We start from the raw sequence: 15,567 nt of genomic DNA, 5'->3' as shown, positions 1-15,567 counted from the left end.
CTAGCTCCCAGATGACTTGTACTCTTACTCTAGATCATACACAGTTTCCAATAATTTATTCAAATGATTATGTAAGTATTTCTACCAATTTATGGAGCCAGCTATTTTGTTACAGATTTGAGGATCCTGGCTATGATTCTCTGCATTCCCATGTCACTCCAGCTGTCAGTATGATAGTTTGCCTGGCAACCTCAAGTGTCTGATGGATATAAGAATGATCATTGAGTTTCAGATTTCTTACTGCAACGAGAGAAATGAAAAATTTTCCAACATTTTATTTGTCAGAACTAAAAACCGGAAGCTGTCTCTAAGTTCATTTTGAACCATTATATATGGTATATTAGTTTGAAGGATTAGCATCTTTTCATTGTTCCTACATGCTTCAACCAACTCTGTATAGGATTCCCAGCAATTTAAACTGAAGCTCAAGATATATGCAGTCACTGAGATGGAAAATGATTCTCACGAAGACTGATAGAAGTATAAAGATCCAGAACAATAAATTTGGGAAACAAATTAATTGACCAAAATAGTGCAATTGAAAGCAATGTTATGACAATAATTGGAATAATTGAAAGACAAAATTTAGAAACTAGTATCTATTATGTATGCCATAAATAGCAAAAGTAAAAGGGTGATTTTATTCAAGATTTTTTTTTTCCCCAAGATTTTAGCTCTCAGTATCAAATGCTTCATTCAAGGCAGAACTCTGAACTAATGGTCCAAAATTTACATTCAAATTTATTAATCTAATGAGTGGGTTGTTGACATTCAGTGATGTGGTAACTTCGTTAGGTATCTGCGTGTCCCAAAACACTTGGACCTTGACCCAGAGAGCCCACTGCAGGGTCTGAACAGAGGCTTGCCTTTTCTATTTGCACACATTCCCCAGAACATCTCACGTGCTTTTGGCATCCTACTTCTAGCATCTGAGTCTGATTTCCAAACCAATTTCTTAGACTTTGGGGAAGAAGAGATGCCCTAATTGGATTGAAGTTGTTAACATTTCAGGAACATGTCCATTCAGTTAGATCTTCCATGAATAGTTTGTAATCAACAACTTCACGTAATCAATAAAGACATACTTGTGAAAGTATTATTTCCATCATATTTTGGATCTTTGTCATTTTGGGTTGCTGAAAACAGCCCCCTTTTCAAGATTATGTCCATGTATACTTTTATTTACTCTGTCAACAATCTATTTTACAAGAAGCCTGACCATCTTCTATAAATCCATTTTGTATATTTCAGACTCTGAGTCAAGTCATTACTGCCACTATGTGGTTTATTTGGGAAGTATTTAAAATGAAGACATGTAACTTGTTATTTTGAACTTAAGGTTACAAAGCTTTGACATTTTCCCTAATCAGCATATCCCTTGCCTACTGATACACATTTTCCCTAAAGATAACAACAAATTAATCATTAATAGTTTACTTCTATTCAATCCACATCCTGTGTGATTACATAACACATACACACACATTTGCATGTATGTGTACACATATTGTGTGTAGATGTGTATACACACAACGGTAAAATGTATGTATATGCAAAAACACAATGATATGCAGTATATGTCTACCTGCTCAATGTACTACCCTTATTTAAACAAGTGGATTCACATGATGTATACATGCTTTTTATTCCTTTCATTAGCTGTGTAGCATTCATTTCTGTTGTGGCTCATTGTTTCCATTTTATGTTGATTTCTGTTTTGTTTTTAACATTTGAACTGCTGACATACTTTTGTCTTAAATTGTTTTAGAACTTTGCAATCATAGTAATGATGAGAATTCCTGGAAGTAATATCCTGCATCAAAGAGCTTATACATTTTTTTTCTTTTGGACTGTATGTTCCATTTGTCTCCCAACAAGTCAGCACCAATGCTACTTTCCTCAGATCTTTGCCTTTAGTGTATATTCTTGATATTTAATTTTTCCCTTTTGATTTTTTTTCATTTTGAAATGAGTGCTGTTTTACACCTCATATTTATATTGCATATCTGTCTGTGTTTTCTGTGAAATTATTGTCATAAATTGGATGTGAATATCCTTGTTTCAAATCCTGTAGGCTGGTTAGCATTCTAGAAATATCAATTCCCATGTTAATTTTCATTTGTATTTCTAAACAAGAAACCTGCTACCCCTTTTTACCTATTCAGGTGTCAAGTATCCAGAGAGTGTTAACTTAATAACTTGCTGACTGGTTAAGATGCCCTGTTATTTCCCTTGGGACAAAGTGTTTCTTAATGTGTCATCTCTATAGATTTTCTTCTGGCTTCTGTGCCTTATGAGATATCAGTCAGAGGTGAAGCCAAGGGCTAATAACTATAAAGAGTAAAATGCTTACAAATTGCTCTTTTTAGATGTGGTAATGGTCTGATAACCGACTAAAAGGAAAAGCAGTGGAGATGTTGGGCAGAAGTCTGAGTCCATATGCTCCATAATTGCGAGAGTGTTGTGAGGTTCATCTATGCAATATCTGTTGAACCCCTCTTATTAGTAACCCAAATTCTAATACAATCTATTCAATATACATTAAGTAAGTACTTGTAAGTGGTTTTTTGGCTCTCAGGCTTAGTGTGCCAGGAATATAGGTTGAAAGGAGAACACAGACTCAGGATTCTAAAGAAAACTCTCTTGAATGAACATTATCTAATCACAGAGAATGTTGGCAGGGAGTGATCTCGGTATGTGAGAAATAGGATGCAAATGATATCTCTATCATTCTTCTGATCAGATGCCTAATTGAAAAGTTACTGTCAAATTCCAGTAACTTTTTGATACTTAGCTGGACTGTTAAAGTCCCTACTCACATTATTTACTCTCAGCTCAACTCTGTGCATGTTGATTTCTCACAGTATTCAAGGGCGGAAAGGCATCCTGTGACTGCATTGGAGAAAATGATGGAGTCAAGTTTTGCTGGCCCCCAGTCATTCCCAGAGGTCCCTTCTCCTGACAGAGGAAGCCAGTCTGTCAAACACCACAGGTACAGGTAGCTGATCATGGTGGGAATGGGTGTGCTCATTATATGTACAAGACTGGAAAACACGTGTCAGGAACGGCAACATTACTTGCTCTTTCTATAGTTCTCGGGAGTAAATGCTGAAGCAACTCACAGCAGGTCAGTCAGTGTCAGCAGACAGCAGTGCCCCTATGAAAAGCCTCAAGCAACTATTAATGACACCCATCAAAACTGCAGACACAGACCAGTGAATGAAACAATTGCATTCTGAAAACTATTAAAAACATGAGTTTTCCTAGCCTGCCTTATCACTGTCTGCTAAGTTAATGACTAATCCTTCCCTAGGCAGCAAAAGTGACACGCTCCAGGTATTCCAACATGGCTCTCACACAAATAAAACTTTCTAGGGGAAAATGTCTGGCAGATCTTCTGTTGTCAATGGGGTTCATTTTTACAAGTTGACCATAGAAACAGGCTTTCAGGGATGACGCCAAAAATAAACACATCATGGTACCCAAAAAAATTGGACAGTTTCTTCTAGTGCACTCATTATGTTTTATATGTAAAGAATCTGGTCCTCTAAAAATTAAAGGTATTTGTTCTGAGCCAAGAGCAAAGTTTGGAACTAATGCTAGAACAGACAACATGTTTATATGTAGCTGAATGCAAATTCTGTATCTGTATGGAAATTATCCAAAGATTTAAGCACCTTTTAAAATTTATAGGATAGTATTTTAAAAAAAAAAGTCATCATATAAGATTTCTGTTTTTAAAAAAAAAGTAAAAATAAGTGCCCCAGCATGATAAATATGACCTTTAGTCATATTTAAGCAACACTTTGCAAACCACTGTGACAGAAACATGAATTGTACAAAGAAACTATCCTGTTCTCTTCTTCTCAGAGAGTCCTCAAAAAAGGTTTTAATTGATGCTGGTCACATGCACTGTGCAATTTTCTATCATGTTTGATACTGATCTTCAGTGCTTCTGATAATTTTTATCCTCACTCTGAGTAGTGATTGAAATACTAAGGATTTGCTAAAAAAATTTTTTTAATGATTAAAATGTCTTAAACTCAGGATTAAAACATTCTTGGCTATTATATGAAGGTTTAAATTATTAAATATCAGTTTTGGTTTATGTCAATTGAGGCACTTATAGATATTTCCCTATGAAAAGATCATTTCATTTCACTAGACCTAATGGGAGTTCTTTGATTAGAGAATAAAGTCCAAATTACCAGCCTTTTAGAAGATGGATATTTTCTCTTAAATGGTATTTTTCCCTGCTGATTTTAACACAAATGTGTTAAAAGTGGCATTCCATCCTGTCAAGTAAAATAATTCAGAATAATGTTACTTTAGTACTACATTACATTATAGATCTTTTAAAGTCGAGCTGAAAAAATAACAACCTTTAATATACTTAAGATGCAAACTCCCTACCACTGCTCCTTATCTGTTGATACACCCCCCTCCTAAATGTCACTGCTTTGGTTTCTATGAATCACTCTAGATTAAATAAGGATATCTTTAAGAGACCCTCCTTTTTGTTCAGTTCAATGATATTGCATTTTTTGTTGACATACATTGAGTCCTGATAGGTAGGCAAGGGCTGATTTATAATACTTTTAGAACTTGTAAATTATAGTTTAATATATCATGGTTTTATTTTGTAAAACATGCAGTAGACTTAAATGTTTTCATGATTAATAACTTGGTCACTGATGTATGTGTCCTGCAAACTGTTCCATAGCTTCCTGAATGCTGCTGGGTCAGAAAACTTAAATACTTGATTGATCCATAGGTATACAGATGTTTTTTAAAGATGGGTCACTAGTTCTCACTAGTATACTTTGTTGTGACAGTTTGGTAGCTATGAATAATTAATGTTTTGTGCAATGCAAATATGGCTCATTTAAATAATTACTGAAACAGTTATTAATTGAAGTCATTATTTTTCATGTTTAGTCCAAAATATAAAAAGTTCTTCCTTTTTAAAGAAGGCATCTATATTATGTCTTGTCACACATTTTCCAAACTATCATCTGACAATATAACTATTATTGATAGCATATGTAAATTTTGAAGAAGTATTGCATTATAACATTATATAAGTTGTAGGTATGCATTATTGAAAATCAATGTGTATATACTACAGTATTTTACCACTTAAATCCAGCTTTCAATGATTGGTAAGATCCTTTGAGCTATCAGTTGTAGAAGTGGAACAGGGAGCAATAATTTATTTGCATACTTACTATGTGCCAGGCTGCATGCTGAACACTTTCCATGTTTTATCTCTTTTAACTCTCATAGCAACTCTGAAACTATATCAGCATGATGCTAATACTTGTCTTCTGCACCTCCCTGACCCAAGTCAGGGAGTTAATCTTAACCTTTCTCTGTCTTGTCCTGTGGACAAGTAGCCAGCAAGCTGCCCTTCTTCTGGCCTCTGTTAATTGAATATGAGGCTCCAACAAGAGGTGGAAAGTTGGAAGGAGAGTGAGGTGTGGCTACTTCTACCCCCTCTCTTCCTGTTTGGTTGCTTCGACCATGTCCCTCTTCCTGCATCACAGTGCCTGCCAGGTGGTCATCTCCTTCTAACTCCCTTTCTCTCTGTTCTGGTAATTGTTTCCTCCCTTGTTCACTCAGCTATAGAGAGAGTAGTACTGTCCCATTGTTACTGTGTTAGAGTGATATCTGTGGAGCTCTTTTTGTTTCTTCAAACACTGAACACACTTTATAAAAAGTAAAAGCACCTTCTGGGACTCTGGGACAAGTATCTCACTCAGTATCATGTCGGTAGCAACCCATAGGCATGAGTGCACACCTAGAGGCAGCTAGTGCTAACACCTGCACTCCGGTACAATGTGGACCCCAGAAACATCACAGACATGATAGAAGCTGAGGAGGATGGAAGCTAGAAGCCATTGTGGATCTCCTTAGCATTTTGGCTAAGTGACCCAAAGTGGTTGTGCATTGGGGAACTCAACACACAAGAGCTATCACAGTGAAGAATGAAGGTTTTGTAATGTTTCTTAATATGATCTGGTGTTTGCACAACTCTGTAACTTAATGTAGGCTTGATAAATATGGAGTTGAGTTAGTCACCTTGCCAAACCAGGAGTTTGAGGTTCTTAAAGTCTGAGGTTAAATAATACTTGAGATTTGTTTTGCTTTTATTAAGTTAGAATAATGGTAACATTGATAGGGGAAAATTTGCAGAACTTTAAATAATAAAGTGATATAGGTAAAATTCCCTTGAGATACTGGTCCTATTAGTACTTATAGGTTGATTGAAATTCAAAAAAAGTGTTTTTATCTTTCTATATTAGTTTTACTGATATTTTCAGACTCAAATTAGAATGAAACACAAAATTCTAAGTTCACTTCTTTATTACATGAACACTGCAGAATCAGTTTAACCATATAAATCAGCATTTCATGAAATTCTCTAGTGGTACAAATTTCTACTCACCTGTGCATATGGAAGTAGTATAAGGAGTGAATACAGGTAAAATGAGAAAAATTACCAATTGATTTTCATTGAATTAGTCCTCTTCCTGCAGTACTCCATTTATGCCTTTTGACTTTTAACAGCATCTGAAAACATATGGCTATTTGGGTATTGGGGTGTATGAGTCAAAATGAAATATATAATCAGTTGTTTATTAAAAGCAAATCCAAAAGAAAATATTTTAGCTTCCCAATATTTATGAATATTTAATGTGATAAAACTAGTAATTTAACATATTTGTTAAGGACATGAACACATGAAAATGTGTTCACTCTACCAGTTACACAATGAAATTTCCTCTATATATCCTTTCAGGCCTTCAGTGCTTAGTTCAGTGTGTCAGTGTCTAATAGCAAGACCATTTTTATTTTTTTAGAGAGACAGCTGTTACAGCCTGGATAATAAGGGTGGAAAGGAATTAGAAGTTTGAGAATTCTTTAAACCTACCTCATCTTTGGTGGGAAAGAAGGAACTATTTCAGCCCTTTAGTTCCAAACTGGAAAATCACAGACATAGAAACTTTTCTTCACTTAGCATCTGCAAAGATAAAATGAGTCAGGCAACTTCTGATGCTCTTCTAACAGTTACATTGCATTCCTGGATGGAATCTGGCTTTGAACTATGAGGCCCTGGGTGCAAATTTAGTGTTTGAGAAGTCTGAGCCACCTCCTCTGAGGTTACTGCTATGATCAATCTGTTGGTTTTCTTTTACTCTAGCAGGAGTCTCTCCTCTTGCTGCAGCCCAGGGCAGAGGAGTGGTATGCTCCACAGAAATGCCTTCAGAAGGACACCCCCCTCACCTCGAAGTAGGCTGGGTGGAATTGTGGGACCAGCATATCAGCAACTTGAAGAATCAAGGATCCCAGACCAGGATACATTACCTTGCCAAGGGTAGGTCTTAAAAGCAATGGTATTTTGGAGGACTGTCCTTAATGCTAAGGCTTTAAATTATTATGTTCTTGGGGTTTTCTTTATTGATTTAATCAGTAATCAGTTAATGTGCTTACTTACATTTTCATTACACAAGGTGAAGGTAAACTAACTTTAAAGAATAGGTACAATGAAAATAGGTAGTAGGGAAATGCTAAATAGAGTAGAACTGTAACAATAGGAAGGAACTAAGAGTAGAGATATGTAGGCAGTATACTATCACACAGTTTCGAAAACAACTTGGAATTTGTCTTTGATTTAAAAAAAAAAAATGGAGACTACTGTAGAGTACTAAAGTGTTCCTTCATCTTTAGGTTAAAAAAAAAAGTTAATGATCTTCTAATCCATATTATGGATAATACCCTAAATAGTAAATTATAACCTATGTACATGTATACACATGCACATGCATGTGTGTGTGTGTGTGTGTGTGTAATCTGTTTCCATATAGCATTCAAAATCATGTCTCAGTTCAGTGTTGGCAGCATTTTGTCAAATTACAGCTTCCTGAATTCAGATCTCTAGATTCATTCAGGGTGGAAAGAGGGGCTTTGGAGGTCATGGCATCATTTGTTCTTTCAGTGTAGAAGGTGTCCCTTCCTCTGAGTGGACACAGATCTTCTCAGGGTTCATGGCGTGGTGAATGGAGTGCAGCATGAATTTTAGCTGCCATTCCTTTATCTGCCGTAAACTATTCAAGCATATATGGTAGCCTTTATTTAAATAGACTAGAGTTCAGATTTCATCTTTGCCCCTTATTAATTGTGTGCATTTTGAGAATGGTTTACCATCTGAGCTTCTGTCTTCCCATTTGTAACTCAAGCAAAATAATGCCAGCTTTCCTGAGGCTTATTGGGCAGATTTTAAAAAGTTCATGTGTAAAGAGATTGTACCTGACTTAAAGTAAGCAGAGAAATCATACTGGTATGTATTGTCACATCAACTGTTACAGCATTTTTTTCTAATTTCAAAAATATGCACTTATTATTTTAGGGTTTACTGCAGAAATTTTGGGAATTATTTCTCTCACTCAAACTAGGTTACTGTGGCATCTATTTTTATCTGTCTAGTTGAGCCAGTCCCTGTATCTGTGCTGCTTTGGCCTGGATTATTTTGTTTCAGATTATATCAAGCTGAAGGCCAAAGCAAGTATCTCTGGTGATGGCCTGGCTGACAAAGTTCAGCAATACATTTCTGTAGGAGGACTAGAAAATACAAAATAAATAACCTATTGGTGAGTCTCATAATTTTGAAGCAATCCCAAATGGGCTGTAAAATATATTTGGTACAGCTCTGGGGTGACATTATCCTTATATACACATATGTATTCTTTCCTGGGGTGAATGTGAGAATGAGAATAATTGTCGTGAAAGTAAATTCAGAGATTTTTTTAAGAGAAAGGGAACACAGTGTTTGCTTTTCTGTGAGATAGTGTTATTGCTATCCCTCCATATATCTCAGTAGTAAGGAGTTCTGAACCTGTGCTAGGACAAGCTTTATTGAGCCATATATACACAGATCTTCCCATTGCATGTTCAGGCACTACCTTGTCTGTTACCTCCTGAAAGACACATTTATTGTCTGCGTGGTAGTGGTTTTGTTTGGGTTCAGTCATCACTGGACTTGGAATATTCTCTCCAGTTGGCTGACCAATATATATTTTGCAGTGTGTGATATGTACCCAATGTTGATAAATGGTGACTGTAAGTATAAGTTACTGTGTGCTCAGCACAATGAATCTTAGGGAGCAGTCTCATTCTCAGTTCTTGAAAACAGCTATTTTCTACTCCTGGGGGACTGACTATCTCTCTGGATTGGAAATGGGTTTGATAATAGAATTTCATTGCTAAAGGTCCTCTTCAAATCTAGCCCTTGCCTGGAGGAAGATTGAATGAATTTGCAAGAGCCATCAGCCATCTGCTGCTTGTTTATCAAGCTTGTGGGCACTGTCTGCTCGTTAGGTTCTCAGTGTATGTAACCTATCTGCTTTGCACAAACTTCACCCAGATTGAACCCACCACCTGTTAGTGAAGTTGAAAGGAGAGAGGTACACCGGAGATTCTTTTGGAGGCCTCCCCTGACTGATGGGTGACAGTGACTATGGCAGTGGCTCACAGAGCTTTGAACAGGGTTGTGTCAGGCAAATCAAGCTAACATGTTCACATGCTAGAGGGATATGAAATCATGGAAACTCTACTGATACCTTCAAAGTAGAAGGAATCCAGACTAATAATGAGTACCTTCCTGACTTAGCAAGAAATTTTACATACTTCACTTCAGCTATTCTTCAGGGATTTTATAGCTGAATACACTAAGGATCACCCAAGTTGGCATAATCCATTTAAAAGAGCTAGAATTGAATATTGACCTTTCTGACTAAATAAGCCACCAACACTAGAAAAATATCAAGTCACTCACATTCATGGAGGATGATGTGTCAATGAAATCTCTATTTGTATGACCCCACAGGGGAAAATGGACTCCTTCAATGTAGTCAGTTCATTCAAATGCCATGTCTAGCAAGGACTGGGTTTTGGCATCCCCTGGAATAACATGACTTCGTTGGCCTGATTCCTGTAGTACAGGGAAAAAGAACAAGCGATTAATTACTAGAGTCTTTATCTTTAAAAGATGCGTTAGCACACTTAGTTATTACAGAGGAAATATGCCTGTGCTTTCTTTGTTTAGCAACCAGAGCAGAACAGTCCAAACTGCCACCGACTCTGTGAATAATAAACTGAGTCAAACCTGTGAAGAATTGTTAATCTCATGGGATACTGAACTCTCTCTGAGTGTCTTCTAGTCCAGAAGTACCTCTAGAAATTTGTTCTCACTTAAACTTCTGGAGAGTAGTATCAGCTTCTATTCAAATGCAAATGTTAGAAAGCTCACAGCTATTTTACAAGTAGCCTGAGGGCTACCTATGTGCTCTGTCCACACAGTGCAGAGACAACTGTTTAGTCCTGAGAGTAGTCAGTCTCCTGTACTGGTATTATTTACCACCTGATAATTTCAAATGATGAAATGATTAAAAAGTGGCTGTCATTTGTGGGAAGATTCCAGCACACTCAATGGCACTGGTACTTAAAATCATGTCTGACCAAAAACAGAAACACATCAGAGCTTTAGTTGTTTAAAAAACAATTTCATGTTATGGTAACATTTCAGATATCAATCCCTGCCAGCCAGGTTTCCCATATGTGATTTATGAGATGATGTTTAAGTCAACTGCAATCTAAGTCCTAAATGCAGCTCTGAGGCTAAATATTAGAAGAATGCTCCAAGTTTGGCTTGAATTGCCTGACTACCTTTTATATGTGCCACATTGTTGACTAGTTGAATCCACAACTGACTAAATTTCTTTATACAGCAGTTTTGCAAATAATGTCTAGATCCAGTTTTAAGAATTTGCAGCTTTAACCATCATATGTCAGCCTATCAGATACTATCTATTAGTATACCCTGATATATTATACCTATGTGGAATATAATTTTATTAAGATCACTATTTACTAACTGTAAAATTAATGAGTCTGATAGCAAACATCATGTCTCCTTGTATATATTAATGGCACTAACAGGATGGTGCTGAAAACACAGAGACTTGAAAGGTATCCCCCTTCCTCTTGTTGAAACTGATTTGCACATCATAACTTTAGTTGTTCTTCAGTCATATAACACTCAAGAGAAAGGAATAAGAACTTCCCCCTCTATGGGAATTTCCTTTTACTTTTCTGTACACCTTGCATAAGTAAAAACTGTACACCCCAAAAAAAGGATTTCTAGTGCACACTGTCATGCTCACACATTTCTAACTCTTTGGATATAAAGGGAAAAGTGAAGTTCTTCAATTTAGTCAGTTCACTGTAATGCACTAAGGACATGGTCTTAGAGTCCTCTGGGGAAACACAAATTTGATAGTAATGATTAAGATAAGATAAATTAGGTTTAACTTTTTTCTTTATCACTATTAAAATTATAATTTTCATCAAGGCATTTGAGTGCCTCTAAGATCAATTTATTCACCCATTAAATGAAAATAATAATGAATGAAACATTTTTAATTCAGTGAGGTTTTTAGAGGTGACAGTGCTTTTTAAAAGTAGTGTGAAAAATCTTGGTTGTTGTTATGTTTGAAATAGATAATAGCTAGGATATCAAAGGAATGCTTACCTTGCAGATTTGTTCATATATTCAAGTACCCTTTGAATCAAAATTTATTGACTTAACTTTTTTCTGGATGTATGATGAAAATTCACCTAAATCTGTTCCCCATCTTTTTTCACTGTCCGGTGAAGAGAACTGTCTCTAAATTGCTCTGATCATGTCCTAACAATAAAGACTTCTATTCTGTATACAACACATTCCATTCAAGTTATTCTTTACATGTATAAACATAGTGTTGTTTACATTGTAATGTAAGACAAGGAGAATAACATTTATTATATGGAGGGACATGTTTATATTCTATTTAAATTTTAACATTTAAATTGAATTTTTAAAAAAATTACCATTCAAGTCTGAAACCACAATTCTATGAATCTGTATTATATTCTCTGATACTGGAAAGTTGAAAGATACTGGAAAATTAATTTAGCTCTCAATAGGCAAGAAAGAGCTAACCCAATTCTAGTATGTTGGCATACTTGGCAAACCATTGGCATGCACCAGTGAGCTACCTACTCAGCTCCAGAAGCCAAGTGCTGAAAGTTTCTAGATTGATAGAGTCCCATTTCAAGTTTAGAAAATGCTGTTCCCATCCTCAGACTCAGCAAAACCTAAGGCGGTCTCTACAGAGTGGAATGACAGTGAACATTGGATTTGGTTCCCCCACAGTCGGTGTGAAGCAGAAAAATACTGGGCTTCTGATTGCCTCCAACTAGACTGACCACAAGAAGTCTACTAAACAAAACCCGGGCTGAGAGGGTGGTCCAGTTGATGGAGTGGAGTAATGCCATTATGGGTTTCCTGTTTGTCACTATGGAAAGGCCACACTTACCTGCTCAATCCCCATTTACTTTGTATTCTAGGATAGAGGTCAGGAAGACTATATCCCACCTGCCTATACAGCTGTGGTGTGTTGAAAGATCCCTGGACTTAAAGTAAGAAGATCTGGGTTTGAGTCTCAGTCTGTCACTTATTTTCTGTGTGACCTTGGGCAAGTCACTTCACCTATCTGAGCTTCAGTTTCCTTCTCTGTTTAATTGGGAACATACTATCCGTCTCATGGGGTTGCTGTGAGAATTCAGTGAGATGGTGCATGTGAAAAGTGCTTTGTGGACTGAATTTTGCTGGAGAGGAACCCAGCAGAGGAACCAGGTAACACTTTGTTTCTTTTTCAGGTATGCATCCAATGGTTTAAAAACCCAACAAAATGCATCAATAAATATGCAACTGCCTTCAAGAGAGACAAACTCCTATTTTAATAGCTTGGATCAAAAGGACCTAGTGGGATATTCATCCACAAGGGCCAGTTCCGTGCCCATCATCCCTTCAGTGGGTCTAGAGGAAACCTGCATGCAAATGCCAGGGATTTCTGAAGTCAAAAGCATCAAATGGTGCAAAAACTCCTACTCTGCTGATATTGTCAATGTGAGTATTCCAGTCAGCGATTGTCTTATAGCAGAACAACAAGAAGTGAAAATATTGCTAGAAACTGTCCAGGAACAGATCCGAATTCTGACTGATGCCAGGCGGTCGGAAGACTATGAACTGGCCAGCGTAGAAACTGAGGACAGTGCAAGTGAAAACACGGCCTTTCTCCCCCTGAGTCCCACGGCCAAATCAGAACGAGAGGCACAATTTGTCTTAAGAAATGAAATACAAAGAGACTCTGCATTGACCAAGTGACTTGAGATGGAGGAATCTGTGCGTTCTATGCTTTGCTCAACAGGAAAGAGAGGAAATTAAATACAAATTATTTATATGCATTAATTTAAGAGCATCTACTTAGAAGAAACCAAATAGTCTATCGCCCTCATATCATAGTGTTTTTTAACAAAATATTTTTTTAAAGGGAAAGAAACGTTTCAGGAGGGATAAAGCTTACAACTAAAGCTTTTCGGTAGAATTCTGAATACAATTTCAGTTAGTCCCAACATCAGCCTCTTTGGCTCTTAGAAAATGTGGGCGATTCAGATCCTCAGCCCCACGGTACCAGTGTCCTCATTAAAAAAAAGCACTGGTGGTTCCCCAGTTTCCAAGAGACGAGCTGTACCTTAAGGGTTATGTCAGTGAAGAGATGACCCTTGCCATTTGGCTTGCCAGTCCCAACCCCAAATTTCTATTCACCTGACAGCCTCATCACAGGTTGTGTCATGTCAACAAATGTAGTGTTTTCTATTTAATTTTTGAAGAATGGCACAAAGATGCTGGAAGGAGGAAGATTATAGGAGGTAGAGGAGGTGTGGGAGGCAACCTTAGCTACTCTCATGTGCCATCTTCCTCTGAAATTTGAAGGCACAGAATCTCAGAGGGAGGAATGGAATTCTTACAGAAAAAAAAAGACAAAAAAAAAAAATCACCATGTGTGTCACTAGAATCATACTAATAGAAATGTTTTCCTTTGAGGTTGTTTAGGGCTCTGACAGAGCACTTCTCAGTGGGTGCGTGCCTGTGTGCATATGTGTGTGCAAGGGTGAGTGTATGGGCTTGCTTGCCGAGCATTGGTAAACTGTATGCACATGTGTTCATCGTGCGCGTGTGTGTGCATGTGTGTGTGTATAAAGCTTGCTAAAATTTGTTCTGAAACATCAGGGAATCTAATATTCAGAAAAAAAAAAATTTCCCTCTTAGACCTGTTCACTTTAAAGTTTTCCATTAAGTATAAAGTTCAGTTAATAAGATCTAAACTCAAGGTCACTTGCATGGTGGGGTTCTATAATTCTTGACAATGTCTAGATCACTTTCAGATGTGAATACTTTTGAGAGGAACAACTATTGGCTCATTAATAATGTCAGTATCACAAGGCAAGTTGAGGTTGTGTGTTTATTTTGAATCATGCAAACTTAAATTACTTAGACAAGCCAATTAACAAATCGACAACTACCTTTTGTTTTCCCATCATCCCATTATTATTTATTTTATAGCAAGTCTACTATGTGTGGACCAAGATATTGGCTTCTGTGGTTGATATGGAAAGAATAAATTGTTGAAATCATACAGTCCAGATATTCAGTTCACAAGAAGCCCCCAAGAGAACAGTAATTGTGTTGTATGTTCATTTGGAATAAAGCAATATTTTTACCACTGCTAAGGTGAACTGAAACTACTCCTGAAGATTTGTCTGTTTTATTTACTTTCATGGGGCATTCAAGGAAATTAGTGTTCACATAATCAGTCTTTTTCCAATTATTGGTGGTGTTGAGTTGTTATGTTTACACTGTTTTAAATAAAAAGGCACAGTATTTGAAAGCATATAAAAGATTTCTTTTACTACAATTTGGGAAAGGCTTGGTTAAAATTTCATGTGAAGATGCACTTTTTAATGAAATGGAATGTTAACTATTTCTAAATCAAACATTGAGTATACACAATTCTTATTTGAGATTAAGTTGTTTCTATTGAAAATACATTGCAGATTGCTTCTTAATTATGTTTTTTAATAGTAGACACAATGTCATTCAGAGGAGCATTCTTGTCTGTGATGTTTAGTGGAAATTCAAAATTTTAAATGTTGAAAACAATTTGGTAGAAATGCATTTTATATTTAACTAAATGTTTGTGGTATTATTTCATTGTCCCATTACAGTTTTGTTGTTTTGAATTTAGAGGCAATATTGTTAGACTCTTTAAAGATGAGTTTAAGTTTTTTAATGTCTAATTCATCTAAGTTCTCATTTTAAATTATTATATATTTGGGGAAATTTTAGAAAGTGATCTTAATTAACATATGAAGGGGGTTATAAATACTCCACAAATTATGTATTCAGTATGTTATTGTGTGGAAATTTATCACAAATACCAAACCTTAGCTGGAAGCCTCAAAATTCTGCTAAAATCAATTTTGTGTCTCACTGAACTTTGTTTTACACTAAACTGTTGCTATCACTTCTCTAACAAATTCATTTAGAACTTACCAAATTAGGTGGTTGTATATATGCTGTGCTTTACTACAGTTTTCCTATATTTTTTGTGACAAGATGGAGGC

General features: G+C 36.3%; 1 protein-coding gene across 2 annotated transcripts in view; it reads left to right on the top strand.

The window, feature by feature from the left end:
* Positions 1-15,222, top strand: part of NRG3 (neuregulin 3) — an 845,535-nt gene extending 830,313 nt beyond the window's left edge. Inside the window, exons 7-10 of one of the 2 annotated variants that reach the window (XM_012723665.1) lie at positions 2,865-2,992; positions 7,205-7,378; positions 12,448-12,519; positions 12,760-15,222. In XM_012723665.1, the coding sequence (XP_012579119.1) occupies positions 2,865-2,992; positions 7,205-7,378; positions 12,448-12,519; positions 12,760-13,267 (882 nt within the window). In that variant the 3' untranslated portion in view covers positions 13,268-15,222. The remainder of the gene's footprint in view (positions 1-2,864; positions 2,993-7,204; positions 7,379-12,447; positions 12,520-12,759) is intronic. The other variant, XM_004680690.2, reaches the window with a different exon arrangement.
* The last annotated feature ends 345 nt before the right edge of the window (positions 15,223-15,567 follow it).

This window comes from Condylura cristata, unplaced genomic scaffold (genome assembly GCF_000260355.1).
Source record: "Condylura cristata isolate star-nosed mole 26May11 unplaced genomic scaffold, ConCri1.0 scaffold00011, whole genome shotgun sequence".
Lineage (NCBI taxonomy): Eukaryota > Metazoa > Chordata > Mammalia > Eulipotyphla > Talpidae > Condylura > Condylura cristata.
The sequence above is the reverse complement of the archived record's forward strand: the minus strand, read 5'-3'. Positions and strand labels throughout refer to the sequence as shown.